The sequence below is a fragment of the Raphanus sativus genome, unplaced genomic scaffold, assembly GCF_000801105.2.
Source record: "Raphanus sativus cultivar WK10039 unplaced genomic scaffold, ASM80110v3 Scaffold0810, whole genome shotgun sequence".
Lineage (NCBI taxonomy): Eukaryota > Viridiplantae > Streptophyta > Magnoliopsida > Brassicales > Brassicaceae > Raphanus > Raphanus sativus.
Genome location: NW_026616126.1, coordinates 1 through 20,693, shown reverse-complemented (window position 1 = coordinate 20,693; position 20,693 = coordinate 1). Strand labels below are relative to the sequence as shown.

The 20,693-nt window shown below is 33.1% G+C and overlaps 4 protein-coding genes, 1 long non-coding RNA gene and 1 other non-coding gene across 6 annotated transcripts; 2 read left to right on the top strand and 4 right to left on the bottom strand.

The window, feature by feature from the left end:
* The first annotated feature begins 33 nt into the window (after window positions 1–33).
* LOC130503118 (putative pentatricopeptide repeat-containing protein At3g15930) lies at window positions 34–2,359 on the top strand. Its single transcript, XM_056997765.1, has one exon. The coding sequence runs from the start codon at window positions 261–263 to the stop codon at window positions 2,202–2,204; it is 1,944 nt and encodes a 647-aa protein (XP_056853745.1). The 5' UTR covers window positions 34–260; the 3' UTR covers window positions 2,205–2,359.
* LOC130503121 (small nucleolar RNA snoR121) lies at window positions 81–170 on the top strand. Its single transcript, XR_008940645.1, has one exon. It is a non-coding gene; the product is annotated as a small nucleolar RNA snoR121 (small nucleolar RNA).
* Window positions 2,360–4,526: 2,167 nt separating the features above from the next.
* LOC108807655 (uncharacterized) lies at window positions 4,527–5,840 on the bottom strand. Its single transcript, XM_056997767.1, has 4 exons — window positions 5,441–5,840; window positions 4,974–5,359; window positions 4,830–4,904; window positions 4,527–4,751 (listed from the first exon to the last, which is right to left on the bottom strand). Exons 1-4 carry the CDS (start codon window positions 5,709–5,711, stop codon window positions 4,647–4,649), a joined length of 837 nt encoding a protein of 278 aa, XP_056853747.1. The 5' UTR covers window positions 5,712–5,840; the 3' UTR covers window positions 4,527–4,646.
* Window positions 5,841–7,079: 1,239 nt separating this feature from the next.
* LOC108807091 (TSA1-like protein) lies at window positions 7,080–12,016 on the bottom strand. The gene is made up of 26 exons (XM_018579339.2): window positions 11,848–12,016; window positions 11,722–11,773; window positions 11,563–11,604; window positions 11,350–11,456; window positions 11,159–11,228; window positions 10,962–11,039; window positions 10,829–10,882; window positions 10,647–10,712; window positions 10,499–10,546; window positions 10,332–10,397; window positions 10,193–10,240; window positions 10,023–10,085; window positions 9,896–9,943; window positions 9,717–9,785; window positions 9,581–9,628; window positions 9,419–9,481; window positions 9,286–9,333; window positions 9,130–9,195; window positions 8,998–9,045; window positions 8,850–8,918; window positions 8,705–8,752; window positions 8,553–8,594; window positions 8,351–8,464; window positions 8,244–8,273; window positions 8,055–8,158; window positions 7,080–7,964 (listed from the first exon to the last, which is right to left on the bottom strand). Exons 1-26 carry the CDS (start codon window positions 11,920–11,922, stop codon window positions 7,293–7,295), a joined length of 2,238 nt encoding a protein of 745 aa, XP_018434841.1. The 5' UTR covers window positions 11,923–12,016; the 3' UTR covers window positions 7,080–7,292.
* A 4,926-nt stretch (window positions 12,017–16,942) lies between these two features.
* Window positions 16,943–18,492, bottom strand: LOC130503116 (NAI2-like protein). Its single transcript, XM_056997764.1, has 4 exons — window positions 18,414–18,492; window positions 18,184–18,327; window positions 17,844–17,950; window positions 16,943–17,701 (listed from the first exon to the last, which is right to left on the bottom strand). The coding sequence occupies exons 1-4, from the start codon at window positions 18,445–18,447 to the stop codon at window positions 17,018–17,020; spliced, it is 969 nt and encodes a 322-aa protein (XP_056853744.1). The 5' UTR covers window positions 18,448–18,492; the 3' UTR covers window positions 16,943–17,017.
* A 1,018-nt stretch (window positions 18,493–19,510) lies between these two features.
* On the bottom strand, window positions 19,511–20,217 carry LOC130503117 (uncharacterized). The gene is made up of 4 exons (XR_008940644.1): window positions 20,039–20,217; window positions 19,868–19,916; window positions 19,709–19,770; window positions 19,511–19,541 (listed from the first exon to the last, which is right to left on the bottom strand). It is a non-coding gene; the product is annotated as an uncharacterized LOC130503117 (long non-coding RNA).
* Window positions 20,218–20,693: the final 476 nt, after the last annotated feature.

Genomic DNA, 20,693 nt, shown 5'->3' with positions numbered 1-20,693 from the left:
TACATTAGATGTTGACACAAAAGGCCACTCTTGCCGAGTGGTTGACTGGTAGGTGAACTTTGGTTTAAGACCCGAGTTCGAGCGGTGAAGATAAAACAATTAAAAGTGACGGCTTAAGTCCGTCGCTGTCGTCCTGACAATTCGTGACGATAGCAAGTGCCGTCTGAGCTCATTATCTACTCTTTTTTTTTGTCTTTCTTTTTTAATTCTGCTTGATGATACTATAATTACACTCTTGATTCTGCTATCTTTCATAGGAGATGCTTATACGCAATCCAGTTAACCCTAAAGCATCGATTTTTAAGGCACTCTTCAATGACTACTCTCATTTCATCTCCATCCTCGAAAGCTGCAATACAACGGACCAGTTCAAGCAACTACACTCCCAAATCATCATCCGAGGTTTAGAACCAAACCCAACAATCCAAAACAAGCTTATACTCTCCTGGTGTAGTCGCCTAGGTGGAGACATGGGTTACGCCTATAAGTTGTTCGTTAAAATGCCTGAACCAGACGTGGTCGTGTGGAACAATATGATCAAAGGTTTATCTCGAGTGGGTTGTGTCAAGGAAGGAGTTGGATTGTATTTGAGTATGCTGAAGAAAGGTGTGAGCCCTGACGGGTACACGTTTCCCTTTTTGCTCAACGGTCTTAAGGCGGATGATGATGAAGCGTTGGCTTGTGGTGAGAAGCTGCATTGCCATGTTCTGAAATTCGGATTGGGTTGTAACGTTTATGTGCAGAATGGTCTTGTGCGAATGTACTCTTTGTGTGGACTGATGGGTATGGCTCGTGGGGTTTTCGACAGGGGGAGGAAAGATGATGTCTTTTCTTGGAACTTGATGATCTCTGGGTGTAATAGGATGAAACAGTACGAAGAAAGTGTGAAACTTTTCGCGGAGATGGAGAGAAGAATGGTTATTCCAACTTCTGTTACCTTACTTCTTGTTCTCTCTGCTTGCTCTAAGGTTAGGGATAAGGATCTTTGTAAAAGGGTTCATGGATATGTTAGTGTGGGTTCGAGAGAGTCAAGTTTGAAGCTGGTGAATGCTCTGGTCAATGCATATGCTGCTTGTGGGGAGATGGATACAGCGGTGAGGATTTTCAATAATATGAAGACTAGGGATGTGATTTCTTGGACATGTATTGTCAAAGGGTTTGTTGACATAGGGAATCTAGAGTTAGCAAGGACGTACTTTGATGATATGCCAGTGAGAGATAGAATCTCTTGGACTATTATGATCGATGGTTACCTACGAGGTGATTGCTTTAATGAATCTCTGGAACTTTTCCGTGAGATGCAAAATGCAGGGATGGTACCAGATGAATTCACCATGGTTAGTGTTCTCACAGCTTGTGCTCATCTAGGTGCCTTGGAGATAGGTGAGTGGGTTAAGACATACATAGACAAAAACAAGATCAAGAACGATGTTGTTGTAGGGAATGCTTTGATCGATATGTACTTCAAATGCGGGTGTTCTGAGAGAGCGCAGAAGGTTTTTCGTGAGATGCGGCGGAGAGACAAGTTCACATGGACAGCCATGGTTGTTGGTCTTGCGAACAATGGACAAGGTGAAGCTGCCATTAAAGTTTTCTTTCAAATGCAAGACATGTCGATACAACCAGATGAGATTACTTACCTCGGTGTTCTCTCTGCTTGTAACCATAGTGGTATGATAGAGCAAGCGAGGATCTTTTTCTCCAAGATGAGAAGTGACCATAGGATTGAGCCGAGTTTAGCACACTATGGATGTATGGTTGACCTGCTTGGTAGAGCTGGGCTGGTCAAGGAAGCGTATGAGATGATAAGGAACATGCCGATGAGTCCAAACTCGATTGTGTGGGGAGCTCTACTCGGTGCTTCTAGACTTCATAATGATGAATCAGTGGCTGAGTTGGCAGCTAAGAAGATTCTAGAGCTGGAACCGGATAATGGGGCTGTTTATGCTTTGTTATGCAATATATATGCAGCTTGCGAAAGATGGGAGGATCTGCGAGAAGTCAGAAGAAAGATGGTGGACATAGCAACCAAGACGATACCAGGGTGCAGTTTAATTGAAGTAAACGGTGTAGCTCAGGAGTTTGTTTGTGGAGACAAGTCACATCTTCAATCAGAAGAGATTCACATGAAACTAGAAGAGTTAGCACAAGAGTCGACGTTTGCAGAGTACTTACCTTCTGAATTGTTGTTCGAGGCTGGGTAAGATAGTGTAGCTATGACTTGTGAGTTTGCTGCTTCTGAAGCTGAGGGATACACAGTTCAAGATTATAGAGAACCCTGAGATGATGAACAGATCCATAGATTGTCACTGTCATGATGTCCTATAGGGTCTCACGCATTTGACTACAACATCCACAATTCTCTTGTATGTGTGTTCCTTCCTGTACATCCTCTCAACCTTTTAACATCCTAAACAGCGTAGCTTCGAGCTATCTATGCTGTCTGACGTAGCCGATGATGTTCGCTTGTGGTAGAATTCACTGATGATACAGATGAGCCAGTGACTGTGGCTACCTTTGAGAACGTTTCTTTCCTATTGACTCTGCACAAGATTGTACAGTGATCGTTTTAAGGTTAGAGGGATTTATAGGTCTTTGAGCTCCAACAAAAAAAAACAAATTCAAAAGCTGTAACAAAGTCAAGAAACCGAGATCGTGTATCAGAGGCGAGAGACTTCCACTTTACAGACGTGGGATGTTTCATGGAGCATAAGAAGCCGTGGTCAAAACAGCCTCATAAACCATCTGCAAGAACATACCGACAAAGATAACACAGCAGGAGCTTCTAATGAGTGAAGGGATTAGCTTTCTTCGTCATTCTTAAGACCAGGTGAAAATGAAAGACACTTTATGTGATAATAACTTGTACATGATATGGAAATCATCTAAAGAACAAACAAACATTTGTTACAACATGAATTATTGTTCGAGGCTGGGTAAGATTATAGACAGCCCTGAGACTGAGATGATGAACATATCCACAGGTTGTTACTGTGAATGATGTTGTTATATGCTGTAGACAAGAGAGTACATGGTTCCATTTGAGACTAATCTTTAGGAAACTAAATATAAGAATTTATCTAACAGAAAAAAAAACTTTCGTATTGTTTTGTCAATGAAATGTTAAAATCAATATAAAATCACTGACAAAAATCAACAAGAAAAACAATATCGATGTTGATTCTTTAATCTTAGCTAGAAATATTTTAATTATGTTATTAAAAATATAAATTTTGTGAAAAAATTAAAAGACAATTTTTTGGAAATCATGTAAATATTTCAACTAACAGAACAAGATGATGTCTTAAAAATAATATCAATATCGATACAATCAATATATGAAGTACGTAGAAGGAGGCTGTTTTAATTCGCCCTTCGAAAGCGCGGATATTATTTTTCATTTTTATGAAATATTTTATTTGTTTGTAATTTTTGAATGTATTTATTTTAGTAAAACTTTTTTTTATAATAAATTCGATTATGTGTCTCTGGTAAACTATGTGTTTCTCTAGTTTTGTTTTATTTTCTCTCCAATCAACATATTTATTTGACTTGTTGTTAAAATAAATAATTTTAAAATGCAACTGTACAATACTTTTACATTGATATTTTGTTACATATTTCTATATTAATTAAATATTTACATTGTAATTTAAATTTGTATATAAATCAACATATTTTGTAGTTTGTTGTTAAAAGAAATGATTTTGAATCCAAATGTACAATATTTTTATATTGATTGTTTTCTCAGTTCATATAATTTTTTAAAAATATATTTATTTCAACTGAACCAACTAATATTTTGTTAAATTGGCACCTGAAATATATTTTTATACATCATATTTATTTTTTATAATTAGTGTTATATATTTTAGATGTATAATAATATAACTAACGATATTCAAAAGACCTTGACCGAATCAAGTTATATGGCTATTTTTTTTACAAATATCCGAACCCGTTTTAGATATCCGAAAAGAATAATATATACCTAAATGGACATATAATATTCAAATCTAAATGATTTTTTAAATTAATAAAAAAAATTTCTATACGTTTGGTTAAATTAAGTGAAATAAAAAAGAGTTTTTTATCAAGTAAAATAATTATATGGAGCGATAATTAAGTGGCAATAAATGTAGCATATTTTTAATTATTTTGATTTAAGTTATTATTTTATTCACAAAAATATATCTTTAAACTATGTTTTCGAATACGTAATTTTCCACCGACAATTATAATTTTCATTTTTTGAATAATTCATGAAACTTGTTTCTAAGTTCATGAACTATAAATTGTATAATATTATAAAATATGTGGTACAAAATAATTTTTAAAACAAGTCACACTCCAAATTTATTAGAAAAAAAGGGTAAAAAGTTATCTAACATATATAAACATACAACGCCTAGCTGCATCCTCAACGTCCTCGTCTACACTTTTTCTGTTAGAGAGCTTCGTAACCACCATGGCGTCGAGGCGGAGATTTTAGTGGCATCACGCATACCATGCATATGAAAATCGAAACACCCGCTTGTCGCTTCTTCTCCCAGCTTATCCTTCTTCAAATGTTCCTTTCAATACTTTAGAATAAAACCCAAGTCAAGGTAAAATCAAAACTCATAGCTAAGTAAATTAGTTGGGACTCAAAAGAGGTCAAGTCTGGTTCGAGGCCTAAGTAAGCCGCGACTACGCTCCTTCCTTTTCATAAGACGTCTCTCCATGTCTTGGATAAGCAGCACGTCCATCTCCTGCCAGTGGAACTCAGTGTTAGAGATTTTACAAATACCAACTTAGAGATGAGACTGAAGGATGAATTGAACATATACCTTTGATCGACCCAAGGGCAAGTTTTCACGGATAGTACGATCCACACCGTTTTTACTAGCATACCTGTCCCACTCCTGCTTGATAACAATAATAAGAAAATGGCATAATGACACAAGCACAGAGAGAAAGAGAGAGATGCTTACACCATACTCATGTTCTACACTCTTGAGATGGGCGGTGAAATCTTCAAAGCTTTGGACAGCAACAAAGCATACTTCGCAAGCCCAGGGATATTCATCATTGTACTTGCCCTGACTAAAAACAAGGCTCGTTGTTGTTGTTGTTGTTGTCTCCTGTTCATCAAAGACTAAGGCATCCCAATCCCACTGTTTAGAAAAGGAACGTGGAAAGGGTGTGGTGGCGGCTAGGTCACGCTGAGGAGGATATGCAAGAAGAATTCTGTATCCAGCATCTTCAAGCCTGGAAAGTTTAGAAGCTATCCATCCAATTCGCTCATGATCATCTATGATCATCATAGTACTCGGAGGAGGATTCGCATCGGCCCACTCGTCCAAATCATGTGTATAGCCTGCGCGAGCGAGGAAACCCTAATCCATTAAAAATATATACACAAGAATGACAAAAAAAAAAAGGAAGAGAAAGACTTAACGGTAGGCATGTTTAAGAGAGATTTCAAAGGAAGAGAGTCTCCTCATGACGTCTTCACCAGGGATCTCTCTTAGTTTGCTGCCGATGGCAGTGATGGAGATCTCACCATTGCGGCTGACGTGGCCTGACTTTTCCACTGCCATTTGTATTTTCCTAACCACCGTAAGAGGATCGTGACCGTCTGGAATAGGACAGTTGCCCATGTCCCATAGCACAAAAGCTTTCTCCACCTCCCCAGGCTGCTGCGTCGCCATGTTCTCGATTTGGTTCATTCACACAGGTTGAATCAAGATCACTGAGCTAGAATCTGAAACGGCAGACGATGAGCGAGCGAGCGACGGATCAATGTGTTTGCGAAAGAGAGAGCGAGCGATAGAGATAGTAGTATTAGGTCTTCCGCATATATATGTAAATCGATACTCATTGGTTGGTTTGTATGGGCCGATTCGCATATAAATAATCAAATCTCTTATTTATTTATTTTTTAATTATTTTCCGGCATCACTAGAATGTCATCAAACAAACAAGGTGTGAGATCTCCCATGTTAAACTCTTTTTTGAACAAAATTATCTGCATAAAAAGATAAATCATACTCGCATCTGCCTCATCCCTAAGATAGAATCACCATTAACCCTTAAGGATTATAGACCAATCAGCATGTCGAATGTAGCATATAACATTATTTTGGAAAATTCTAGCAGAGAGACTTAAACCATGGTTAAATATAATTGTTTCAGAAAATCAAATACCTTTTATACCGGGGAAATTAATCACAGATTATTGCGCACGAACTGATGCATTCTTTGTATACTAAAAACCTTAAGAGCAAGTTCATGGCAAGATATCTCTAAATCTTTCGACAAAGTTAACTGAAATTTTCTTATTTCAGTTATGAGAAAGATGGGATTTAGTGATATATGGTGCAACTGGATTTATAATTGTGTGGCCTCTGTTTCTTATCAATTATTAATAGTTTTAAAAATAAGTACTTATAAAAATATTAATGGTGATATATAAGTTAATAGTCATTATTATATTAAAAACATTTTCAAAAATATAATTTTTTATCAAAAATGTACATGTCATAATTATGTTAATGTTATTTCGTAATTTTTCGAAGTCATGTCATCATGTTTTGTTGAAATTAAATATGAAGATGATAAATATGCAAATTATTTCACAAATAATATTTAGGGGATTAATAATTAAAAAATTTCATTTACAAGAAACGTAACTTAGATTTATGCTTTTAGCCCTTAAAATGTTATATCTTTTCAGTTGTGGCCTATATAATTGTTAATATATCTGCATACTGCTATGAAACGAATCAAATGATAAAAATTAAAAAGAATTATGATATGCAGTTATATAGCATAAAAATATCATTACTAATATTTTTTTCACAAAATAATAATAAAAATCCAAAGTAATAGAAAAGTGAGAATATAAATTGAGAATAGTAAGTTGTAAAAAAATTAGAAGATGGTGGAATTTTTTTATAACTACTTGTCATTTTTGTTTACAACATTATTTTAAAAATGTTAAATGTTAAATTTTAATTATTGAATTATTTTTAGTTATTGATGTTTTATCGAGAAATACATTTTTAAATACTGATTCATAATATGCTCTAATCAGCTAGAATTGAAAATGAAGTTTTATTAGAGGACTAAAACATTATTTGTGATCACAAATCTCTCACACATTCACTCTTATCTTTGAAAATGTTCAGCGTCTCTCACCTGATATAACCAACAAACAAAGTCTGTAACAAAACAAGACCAAGAAAAACAAGACAAGAACCACAGTTAGTTGAAGACATGTCTTAACCACAATCAAGAACCTCATTAGTTCAATTAAGTGAACTAAGAAACTCAACCCAAATATGTTCTGCTCTCTTGGTCGTCTCAAGAGCGAACTCCTCAGCAGCTTGCTCGTCCTTTGCCTTACGCACAGCCACGTGATACTCTTCATAAGCCTGAGAAGCCTCCTTAAGAAGCCGTGCTAGATTGGTCTCCGTAGACTTAAACTTAAGATCAATGTTCAGTTTCTCTGCTTCAAGCTTAACCAACAGTTTCTTGATCGCAAAGATTTTGATAGACAACGCGTCTCCTCCTTGAGCTAGAGTCTTGGCGAATGCGAACTCGGCGTCCACGGCTCTCTGCTTCTCCATGGCGGTTTCTTTGAGAAGCTTGGCGCGTGTTGTAGCAATGTGAACTCTCTGTGAAGCCTCGAGTCCTTCTTTAATGACGGTTTTGTATTTGGCTAACAAAGAGATGTAACCTATTGAAGCTGAGCTGAGTACCTCGTAACGTGTACCGGCTTCGATAATCTCGTCGAAGTTGGGATGGTTTACAAGGTCACGTGCGGTTAGACCGTGTAGCTTCTTTAGGGTTAGCTTTAAGCTCTCTATGTTCTCGGATGTAGACGAGACAATGTCTGTGCGTCCCTTTGAGGTTGTTTCTTGTCTATGGGTGTGAACGAGATTGTTCAGTGAAGTGGTGAGGCTAGAGGTCTCCGAGCCCTACCAAAGCACAAAATAAAAAGTTGTAACATAAGTCAAGAAACTGATTTAGATGGTTAAGAGTTTCATAGAAAAATCTAGAAAACAAACCTGGAAGTTTGATTCTTCAGCGAGTATCTCCCCTATGTTAATTGAACAATCAGTGTCTACCTTAAGACCATCTTTGCCTTGGTTAAAACAGCCACACACACCATCTGCAAGAAACACAAACAGAGAGAAGACAAGTAAGAGTAGCTCTCTTGTGAGTTTTCTTTTGGTTTACAAAGCTTCAAAGCTAACCTGTAGACTTTAGAAGACTGCTAAAACCAGCTGTAGAGAAAAAGAAAAACATAAAGATCTAACTCCATTTAGAGAAATGTGTTTGTGAGAATCTGTGGATTACTTACAGTTGGATCCACCAGAAGTTTTCTGCACTGTACTTATGGTTTGTGTATTCTCTGAAGCTGCTGCTTCATATTCGCGTTCAATTTCTTCCAACATGCTGCTTCTATGAGTTTCAGCTGTTAAACAATAAAAAAAAGGACAAGTTTTAAAAGTTATTTCAGAAGGCTTTGTGAGGAACAAAGGTATCAATCAAACTCTTATTACCTTCTTCTTTATAAGTCTTTTCTACATGGCCCTTAGTCGCAGCTGAAACATGGAATATGAAAAAGAATACATAAGAAAACTCTTTCTATTAACATTCTGATTTTGATTCATATACTTTGTCAAGACTCATAGAGAGGAATGTGTTGAAGTACCTTCAAACTCACGTTCAATAGCATCAAGCATACTTTTCCTAGTTTCCACTGTAACAAAACATGTAAATAGACTGATTCAGAATACATTAGAAACAAAAACATGAAACATATCTTATACAGATGTATAGAGGGAAGAGTGTTTTACGGTGTTCATCATGATCTTTGCCTTCGGTTGAATCACTAGACTTTTGCTCTCCAAGACCTTTTGTAGCAGCTGCAAGTAAGAACATATAAAATTATCTTCTTGAAGGAGAAATATTCATCAAATGAGTTTAGTATTATGTGAAAGTAACCTTCAAACTCCCGTTCAATAGCTTCAAGCATGATATTTCTCTTTGCATCTGTAACAAAACATAAAACCATTCTTCAGAATAGTATGGAAGATGCAAAGTGATCAGAATAAAGTATTTAGCACAAGTCACTACGTTGTTCACTGTCATCTCCTTCAGTGGAATCTTCAAGGTTTAGTTTCTTAAGACTACTTGTAGCAGCTGCAAAGGTAAAACAGAGGAAATGATTCAAAATTTTGATCTAGGAACCACAATAGCTTATTAACATGGATACTGATATGTGTAAAGTACCTTCAAATTCACGCTCAATCTCATCCAACATACTTTGCCTCTTTGCAGCTGATAACAAAGACAAAAAGATATGTATGAGAACTAAAACTCCAAGAAATGTAAAGCAACCACAAGAAGGTTAAATGGATTTTACATTGGTCTCCCTCATCTTTGTTCTCAGCAAGATCATCAAGCTGTTTAAAGCTATCGGTAACGGCTGCAAGAGAGGAAACACTCTTTAAGAACTTCTTGAAACCAAGAAAGAGTTAAAGATTCTCTATACTATATGAATATGATGATTGGTAAGTCACATTACCTTCAAACTCCCGTTCAATTGCATCTAGCATACTCTGTCTCCTGCCAGCTGTAAACAAGATATAGCATGTATCTATCTCAGAAAACTGAATGAGGGACAAAAAAAAAGTATCAAAGTAGAGATGAGAGTTTCTTACCTTGTTCTTTATCATCATCTTGGACAGTGTAAGCATTAATCTTTAGCTGTTTAAGACCACTTGTAGCAGCTGAAAGAAGAAGTAGAAGAAGATGATGATGAAACCGAATCTTTAATCTAAGAGGTCTCATCACACAGAATGTGAACCAATTAGGACAAAAACTGAGTATGTCAAGATACCTTCAAACTCACGTTCGATCTCGTCTAGCATACTTGTTCTAGTTGCAGCTATAATAAGACAATGAGAGCTATGAGTCCTCTAACTGAGAGTAAGGTATCATGAAAATATAATGAGAGAAAATATTACAGTGAGATTCTTCATCTGTGCTTGAAGTGGAATGCCTTAGTTCTTCAAGACCTTTTGTAGCTTCTGAAAAAAAAAACAGAGGATAAAACAGAGTCTAAGATGGTTTTGTAAAGGTACGTAAAAATGAAGTTACCTAACAAAACACTAGTTATGGTTAAGTACTAAGATACCTTCAAACTCTCTTTCGATCTCTTCCAACATATTCTGTCTCTTTGCAGCTATAACAACACACACAAAAAACCTTACTCAATATTACTGTAAATAGAGACAAGGCATCAAGTAAAGTAACATGTCAGAGGTTTTTCTTACCGTGTTCTGCATCATTGACTCCGGTTAAATCATCAGCCTTCAGTTGTTCAAGACCTTTTGATGCAGCTTCAAGTTAGAAATGAAACAGAAGATACAATGTTAGTTGACATTTTTAGACTTGCAAGTACTTAATTAAACATATATTATATTTGAGTATGTCAAAATACCTTCAAAATCACGTTCAATCTCGTCAAGCATGCTTTGTCTCATTGCAGCTATAACACAAGGATAGAAAACAGAGAACTTGAACTTAGAATATAGAAGAAGAACCAAATGATCAGTAACAAGTACTAGAGGAAGAATGTATTTTCTAACATTGTTCATCATCTTTTCCTTGAGTGGAACCATCAATCTTGAGTTTTTCAAATCCAGCAGCAGCAGCTGCAAGTAATTATGAGATAGTGAAACAAGAAAATAACCAAAAGTCAGTATGAATCTATCAACAACATTGGTCTACAAGAACTAATGTGAAGTAAGACAGAAACATCTAAAGGTACCTTCGAACTCGCGTTCAATCTCTTCCATCATTTTCTTCCTCTGAGCAGCTAAAACTACAAAGGCAGCATAAGAAACATTCCTTTATCAAAAGGGTTCTTAGATGAATGAAGAAGAGTTTTTGTTTTTTCTAACCTAGTTCTTCATCATCCTTAGATTCATCAACTTTGTTGATACCATCAGATCCAGCCTTTTTAAGTTCATTGATATGTGCTGTAAAAGAAACAAAAAAAGCTTTCACGTCAAGATTTTGATCCAAGCTTCTAGTAGAAACATAATCATCTTTTAGAAAAAAAAACAGAACAAAAACAGAGTAAAGGTCCTTGACTTGCCTTGGAACTCAAGTTCGATATGGTCCAACATACTGGAAGGTGTAAGGACTTCATCAGTAACAGCTCCTACCTATAGATCCAAAGTAAAAGAAATTACTTAAAAGTGAATTACTCTACAGGAATCTTTAGATTATAGTCGTCCTAAACCAAAATCCAAATCCAAGCAAACTAATCAATAGATAGTAACTGACCTGAGATGAGGTATCAGCAAAATCTTTAAGAGTTTCCACAGATTCTTCAGATAGAGACAGAGAAATAGTCTTATTAGCGGTCACTGTACTGTTTTTCTGACCACCAGCTGATGAGATTACATACACAACAAAAAGAGATTAATAGTCTTAATCTTAGATAGTAATTTGCAGAACAATTGAAACAACAGAGAGAGAGAGAGAGATATGTCTTACACTGATCTTCTCCTTCGTTGCCTTGGAGAGACTTGACATTATCTGCAACCAAATATCATTTCCTTGTTATCGTTACAAGATTTTGTGTTCATATTAGCTTCTTTAGTTTTGACCTAACAATAACTATAAGCTTCTTCAGACAATATATCGTAAGATTACCTTGGTACTCACGCTCGATTAAATCTAGATTCAAACCTGTAGTTCCTTCATCCTACAGACCAAAAGTCAATGCGTTTGAAATCAATTGATATTTGTTAAAGAAAGAGTATTTTGTGTATATCGTACCTGGCAGGAAACTCCATAGAAGCTTGATAGAACAAGACACAGAGACAAACCCAGAGCTAAGAACTTTGTTCCCATGGCGTAAGTTGTTTTCACAAAGATCAAGAAGATACACTGTGTTGAAGCTTGAGGAAGCACCTAACAACACTAAATAAAATCCGAGTTAACAACTCAACGTGAACTCAACGTGGTTTTTAGTTTAATAATATAAACTAGATCATGACCCGCGCGACCGCGCGGATTTGAAGTTTGTCCTTTTCGGTTTTATATAATTTCGAGTTTTCTCATTGTTTAAGAAAAATGTTAAAACTGTTTTTTCTATTAATAGTTTTTCATTGGTGTATTAGAGATATAACTGAAAGGTGAAAACACTAACATAATATCAAACAATACGATTTGGTTTTGACATTGTGTTTTTTGGGAGTTTTTTCTGAATGTTTTGTGAATGTCCAATGATAAATACGAAGACAAGTACTTGTACACACATTTTAAATAGGAGGAATTGAATATTTTCTAACCTATTAAATTAGATATAATGAATATAAAATCTATTGACACCGAGATTTTAGATATAATAGAATAAACTTGGAGAAGAAGGTTTTCCATATTCATGATATTTCAAATCTGGCAATTTGATTGTGAATATTTGATTGTAACCGAGATTTTAGGTATAGTAGACTCAACTTGGTGAAGAGGTTTTTCAATAATCGATTTTTTAAAAAAGTATAAATTGATGTTTTTGAAATAAGAATATACGTTAGTATATTCTATTCAGTGTATATTCAAAGTAAACCTCGATTATTTGAGAATCAAAAAATATATTCTGATATCTTTAGTATTGAGTTTTAAAAGTTATGTATCAAGCTATTTAAAAATTTAAAAATTTATCAGTATTTGATGCCAAATAATTGTTTTTTAAATCCGATATTGTAGGTTGAGAGTTATTTGGTTAATTGAATCAATTGGTTTAGTTGTATAATGACTGGCTAAAGATTCGTGTAATTTTTGTAATTTTTTGTCAACCTACTCGTGTAATAATATTTATATTTTTAATAACATGTGTAATATTTATTTTTATTTCTATCTATTTATATTTTTATTTTTAATAACTCAGACTCGTGTAAATATTGGAGACATTTATCGTATTCATTTGACTATAATAAAAGAGAGGTTTATTGTATTCATTTGACTATAATAAAAAGAGAGATTGTTATATTTGTACTATGATATAATATAAATATGATAATGTGAGTATACTCTAACGAAAAGAATAGATATTTTGTTTAATAGATGTATATAATGTAAGACATAGATCTTATTGTAGAGTTAATTAATAGATGGTTGATATCTAACTCTTTAAGGAAATATTTAAATGAAATGTTAGATTAAGAATAATAATGTGATGTCCAACTTAAAAATCCACCTAGAAGAAGTTATAATGTTTCTGTTTTAATAAGATAGATTCTCGTGGTTTTATTTTTATATATATTCCACGTTCCTGCTGCTTACGAACAAGTCCAACCCTCATGCGTTATTTTACCTTAGGCTAACATTATTTTACCTTGAAGAATTTTTTTCAAAAAACTTTTATTTTGGAATAATAAAGATAAAAGTTTGAATTTGGAATCAGTTGTGTCCTTAGTTCAACTGGAAAACACCATAGAAAAAGATATAGAGAACACATCATCGATCGAATAAGACTTGAAACAAAATTAATATAATTAACGTGATGTGGGTTCAGCTTAGAAACTTTTAAGAAGTTTAAATTCTGAAAAGGAAGATCCATTAAAGCTATTAAAATTAACATTAGAGTCTTATCTTGTCCATGTTAAATATTAAAAGAAAAGTTTATCCACGTTCTGGGAACTTCTTTGCTGATGAAAATCAGTAATGCGATGATCACTACTACCAAATCGTATATTTTGGTAAAGTGTAAAATATATCATTAGTCAACGTCTTGAGATACTGATTTTGAATTTGATGCTCTCCTTTATAAATATAAAAATGTTGATGATTGAGTTGAGGCCGACACATGTGTTGTCAATATGCATAATCATGTACCTAATATGTTTTTTATTATCTCATGTTGCACGCTAACATTATTTTATACCTTGTAAACATTTCTCCACCAATGAGTGTAATATAAAGCACTCATTTTTAATAATTTTAATATATCTGTTTATTTTTTCATAGAATTTTTTTTTGATTTTCTATTTTGTTTTACATCACATTATACAAAATACTTGCTTTAAATAATTTAAATTTTTAATAATTTTAACCAAATATTTTGTTTATCAAGTTTATTAGTTTCGAGTTCTTTACATTTTTCAACATTATAATTATCAAAATGTATTATTGGAAACAATACATACTTAATTGTCCTCTAGAAATTTTGTATTAAAAATTATGATTAATATTTTTGTTTAAAAAAGAATATGTATATCTCCTATATATTAAAAAAACATTTGTCATTAATGTGTACACACTATATTCTCCACGTATCAACCTTACATCGATTTCAATTTTACTATGCTGACATATCTACATCACAATCATTTGACAATTAATGAGTTTACACACTGTTTTTTTAATTCCACCGCAAACTTCAAACACTATTTCTTTTTGTAATCAGCTCACTTTTAGTTCATGCATTTTTAAATTTTGTATTAATGAAATACAACTATCAAATAATATCATTTAAAAAAATACAAAATCATTAAGATTCACATCAACTAAAATACTGGAAAAAATGTTTTAAGAAATTGAAAGTATCGTATTTTTCTGACCTTGGCCATGATTGAGGTTTCTTCACACGAAAACAACAAATAATTGTGATTGGTTATGAATTAGGAAAACTGAGGTAAAAAAAACACCACACTTAAAGTCGGATCTTTAGTTTAACCAAATATACGAAGCTTTTATATCAGACTAAGAATTAGAACATAATCAGATTGCTAGAAAAAAATCAGAAATCATAAAAGCTCTAAAAGGAAAGAAACTTCGTGAAATCGATTGAAAAATAGAATACGGGTTCCAAGTGAAAAGATCACATTATTTTACACGCAACTCTATCTAACCCATTTCATTCTATTTTATTGTGTTTTATAATAGTTACCAATAATTTTTTATAAGAAAATAAACGTTATTGATTATAGACTACGTCAATTTTGTAACATACCCAATCGTATTGACACACCATTCAACAATTTTTATTGGTACTTTTAAAGTATAATTCAATAATTATGTATGTTAAATAAGCCAAAAATATTTATTTTACATTTATTTTATTTTGCTTTATATTAGTAGAAAAAGTAAGTATGGGTAAAATATATGGATCCGAAGAACCGAACCAAATTGAACTAGATTTAAAAGTAATACTAAACACAAAGTAAAACTGATTAAGTACTCAGATGGATCTAAAAGTTCAATATCTAGATAACCAGACTCGAATCTAATCCAAACTAAAATATTTTGGATACCAAAATTTCTAAATCAGAACTATATATTTAAATAATATATTAATTATTTTAAATTTAATATCTATTAGATATTTAAAAATATGAAAATGTCTAAAAATTATCAACATAGTCACAAGTAAATATCTAAAAATAACATTAACTTTTCAAAATACTAATATATTTATTTGTTCGTCATTCAAATATTTAAATTTGACCAATTTTTATGTAAATTTGAATATCTCGTTTTACATTATTTCAAATTTTGATGTTTTATATTATTTTATTTTCAGATTTTGAGGACTTGAGTATATTTGGATTTTTGTTAAAAATACTTAATTAAAATAGGTATATAAACTCGAATTCAATCTGAACCAAATCCGAACCAAAATTTGTAAAATATCAATAAGATTTAATTTTCTAACTCTGAAAATCTGAAATCCGTATAGATCAGCGCGGGTTACTCTGAAAATATAGATTGGAAGTTAGAGCATAACAAATTTGAAATATAAGAAAAGAAATTCTAAAAATGTACTATGAATTTTCATCGTTTAGATCTAAATAAAATAAATTAAATATAACCAAATTGGTTTTTATAATTATTAAGATATAGAATTTCCAATATTAATGTACATAATATCTGGTTAGCTAAAGATTAAAACTGGTTATATTCGATCAAATTGATACAAATGTGGTTAGAATATTCTGCCTAAATTATTGTAGGTAGATCTTTAATAGATATATATATAGATTTTTTTAAAAAATTGAAAACACATTATATATCAACGTACATTATTTATTAAATTACAGCATATTTAATTTAAATGTATGACTTTAGGTAATCTTATATACAAAATATAAACACTTTTATTATGTGTTTGGATGTAAGGAAATGTAACTTTGTGATAAATGATGAATGAGTTAAATATTAGATGTACAGTTAGATAATGAGTTAAAAGTTATATGTATTTTTTTTTTGAAGATAATTAAAAGTTAGGGAAAATTTAAAAAAGAGACACTCTCAACTTTTGTTTGTCCCTTTAGGATTTCTCATATTTTTGGCAATTCTGAACATGTTTTATCCTTATTTTATAGAAAAAATATAAACTGAAATTTAAAAATGTAAAAAAATATGAAAAGTATTGGAAACATAAGTATGACAATATATATATTTAGTTTTCATTCTTAAAAAATTGAAATCATATTTTATTTTATCTTCTAGCCACTGTTAGAACACGTATTCTGGTTATCTAATTAGTATTGGAAACATAAGTATGACAAAAATATTTTAATGTTTGTCCAAAAAAAAATTAATTAATGTAAGGTCGGTTTAGTTTAAGTAATTTTGTTGGAATTAAGTAAGTAATAAATTAAATTTTTGTTGATACTAGTAAATTTTGATTAGGTCTAAAACTTAAATGACAACCTCTTAACAGTGATAAAATAAAACCCTAAATTAGTAGATTATATTGTTCACAACTCAGGGTGTTTTACTCATAGTAGTTCAAAGCCATGATGGCATGATATATTTTTGGCGTTAAATTAATAAAATAAGTTTATTGATTTAGTATATAATGATGAAATTATTCCATATATGATCTTAGCCGAAAACAAATTTAAGCAGATTTTATTGAAACACAATGACAAGGAGACATAAAACATAAGATAAAAAGCGTGTAAATCAAAAGAGAAAGAACAACACAAAAAGTATTTTTGTTTCAAGTAATAGTTTTGAGAAACTGAACCCATAAACCATGTGCCGTTTGGACGGTCTCACGCGAATAAGTCTCAGATGCTTGCACCTCCTTCCACTCGCGAACGACCACACGATGCTGCTCGTATGCATGAGTCGATTCTTCTAGAACGCTTGATAGATTCTCAACACTCATCTGGAATTGAATTTCAAGTTTTTTCTTCCGTGCCTCAAGCTTCGACACCGCCTTCTTCATAGCGAATATTTGGACGGCCAAGTTGTCTCCTTTTTGAGCCAATTCTTTGACTAGCTCCAACTCAGAATCCACCCTTTTCTGCCTCTCTGAGACCATGTTTTGGTAAAATGTGACACGCTGTTGCACAGTTTCCACTCGCCGAGAGGTCTTTACACTTTCTTTTATCACAGTCCCGTATGTGGCCAGCCTCCATATGTAGGTTTCCTTAGCTGCAGTCAGTTCCTCATACTGTGAAGCCATCGTAAGTATCTTCTCGTAATCCGAATGGTTCACGAGCTCACTTACGTTTAGACCAACATACTTTTTCAGGGTCATTTTTAGCTGTTTTATTTTCTCTGATGTTACCGTTGTAGAAACCTTTCCTGTTTTTACATCTGTCCATTGTCTTTTCTTATGCTTATCAACCATCTCGGTCAGCGATGTTATTAGACTAGAGGTCTTTGACGAGTATCCCTACATTTCAAAGTTAACACAATGATTGTGATGTTACTAAAATATCTTCTTTTGATCCCAATAATATTATTGTCTATACGATGTCAAAAATAATATTATTGTCTATATTTAGTGAAAAATGTTCTCCAAGCCTGAGCATTACCTCGATGGATTCTTCCTTGATGATGTCATTGAACTCATAGTTTGGTATCTCTATAGAATCGTCTCCTTTACCACCATTATTGTCTTGGTTAATACAGCGCCATCGACCTGCATGCCCACAACAACAAAAATTAAGCTATTCTGAGTTTCTTGTAATTAAGGCATTTTAGAGATTAATACGAAACGAATTTGAGCATATTTCTTGCTAAATACTTAATAAGGTAGCAAAATTTCTTATACGACATAGTTGTAATTAAGAACCTTAACTGGGATCATTTCCTTCTCTCAATTTTTATATTAATGTTGGTACGTCCAAACTAAAAGATTTATTGGACACAAACCTGACTGTCCAGTTGGTAGAGATCCACGAATCCCTGAGCCACTGCTTGAGCCACTACTGCTAGTCCTCGACTCATGATACTCTAGACGATCCTCAGTTGACTCTTGCTTCGTCTCATAATGTTGATGACTCCCCATTGATCCAGCTGAAAAAGATAACTAATTATATAGATCACGATGATCTGATTACCCTCTTAAAATTGCCTTGAGAATAGGAAGATTATATTTATACCTTCATTTCTAGTTATTGTCGGTTCCTTTATCATGAACCCTCGGTTTTGCTCAGCTGTGACAATGCATGATATATGCAAATCAGATTACTTACTGAACTAAGAACTCTTTTGCAAGAGAGATCTAACTAACATATAAAGAAGCAAGTGAGAACATTGAGTTATTACATAGGTAATTTTGGTTTATGTCACTTCCGTCACCTGTACGTTCACCCCCTGGAATTAAGAAATGAACAAATAAGCTTCAGCAAATTATATTAAATCTCTAGATAATTTTTTTTTAATACAAACAATTATTAATTGTTATAAAATTATATCATCTCAAACTGTACCTTGGAATGTATTTCCACGTGTTTCCACCTTACTCTTTTCCTCTGTGATTTCTTCTTCTACAACAGTTCTGCTAGATGCCGAAGCTAGGATCGAAATGGAACATGGGAGCCAGGGGCGGACCCACTTGAGAGGTTGTGGGGTCAACTGACACCGCAAAAATAGTATAAATTTCAGTTGGTAAGCTACTTTGCATTGTTAAACCGTGGCTCAGTGGTTGGAAATGGCATTACTGAACCCACAGATACTGGGTTCGATTCAACCAGCTGACACATTTAAATATTTTTTTTATATTTGAACCCACATAAATTTCTTGCTGGGACCGCCACTGATGGGAGCAGTTATTAGATGGAATAGAACTCTTTAGGCCTTTCCAACTCATCAATATATCACTTCATGCACCAAGAAGGTTTCAAGGTTTTCTAAGAAAACATATATAGATAAAAGTTACCTTCTCTATGGCGTTGTTGAAGCTCTTTCACCTGCTCTTGATAGGAACCACCTAAATTGAAAATTTGAACAACATATAAGAAAAATGTTTTCATATCCACAACAACTGTGCCTTCGAGAAACCAAGTGGAATAGAACCTCTTACCAGTTTCAGAAGCGTCCATTAATTCAGCTTCAGATCCAGCATTTTTATTAAATCCTACAATCGAAAAGGACAATCATATTAACAACATAACGGATCTACAAGGCCTTTTTATTCAATCTGAATAGATTGTATCCACTATACCACGTTTGGTGTCGTCCAAGCTACTCGAACTTCGACCCGCTTCATAACTACCAGCAGCTTCATACTATACATAAACGGAAGTTCACAAACCAAAAGTTTTCTTTAAGAATTAATGAACCTCTAAATATTTAAGACGTGCCAAAAATGTACCACCAAATCTCCCATAAATTTTGTTTTAAACCTATAATTGAGTTATAACTTATAAACATCAAAAGAATGTCCTAGGTTTACCTCAGCTTCGAGTGAGTGAGACACAGATGATGTCGCTTTCCCTTCGAAGGTTTGGACATTAGCTGCAACCAAACAAGACCCAAATTTAATACAATTGCTATTTGTATATCGACGTTAGGATAACAAAAATATTAAGTTCGTCAAAGATATATTGTGTACATTCAGATTCTTGACCCTCTAAGGTTCCAAATTCCCTGCTTCCGCCAACCTGAAACAAAACAAAATCCATGCATGCAAGTCAATTTGAATTCTGATATTCGTCTTCTTATTCCTTCTTTAGTAGTTTTGTAAGTTAATTAAGAAAAATGTATCTGATTGTGGCTTGCTTACCTGCTGACAAGAAATCTCATGGAAGCTTGAGATAACGAGACACATTGCTAGGGCCAAAACCACACGTTTGTTTCCCATCGCGGTGATTGTCAGTACATACACCAAACAAAAGACAATGCTATAGTCCTTAAGACTGTACTTGTGTAGTTGTTTTGATGTTTGAAGCAAAGCTTCTTGAGCTTTAAATAGAGCCCATGATGTGCACTAAACTAACGAGTCTTTTTTATATAAACATCTATCTTATTAAAACAGGAACATTACAACTTTTTCTAGGTGGATTTTTAAAGGTGTACCTCATATATTTAAATTAAATGTCTCATTCTTTATATATAATACGTACCATAGTCTAACTTTGCATTGATGTATTTCCTTAAATACAGTTCTTCTTTTTGTCTATATTCCATATATGATTTTTACATTTATTACATGTCGATTTAGATAAGATATATACTAAGAATATTAAAAATATTAATTGTACTATAATTACCCTATACAATTCATTTTAAATTGATCAGTATACTTTCATTGGCAATATTAATTTTATTAGTACTAATAACATTAGGTAGATAAGTCATAGACATATACATAAATATTCTTTATGACTATTCTTATAACTACGTTGGGCATAATCTACTTTCTAAAACAAATAACACAT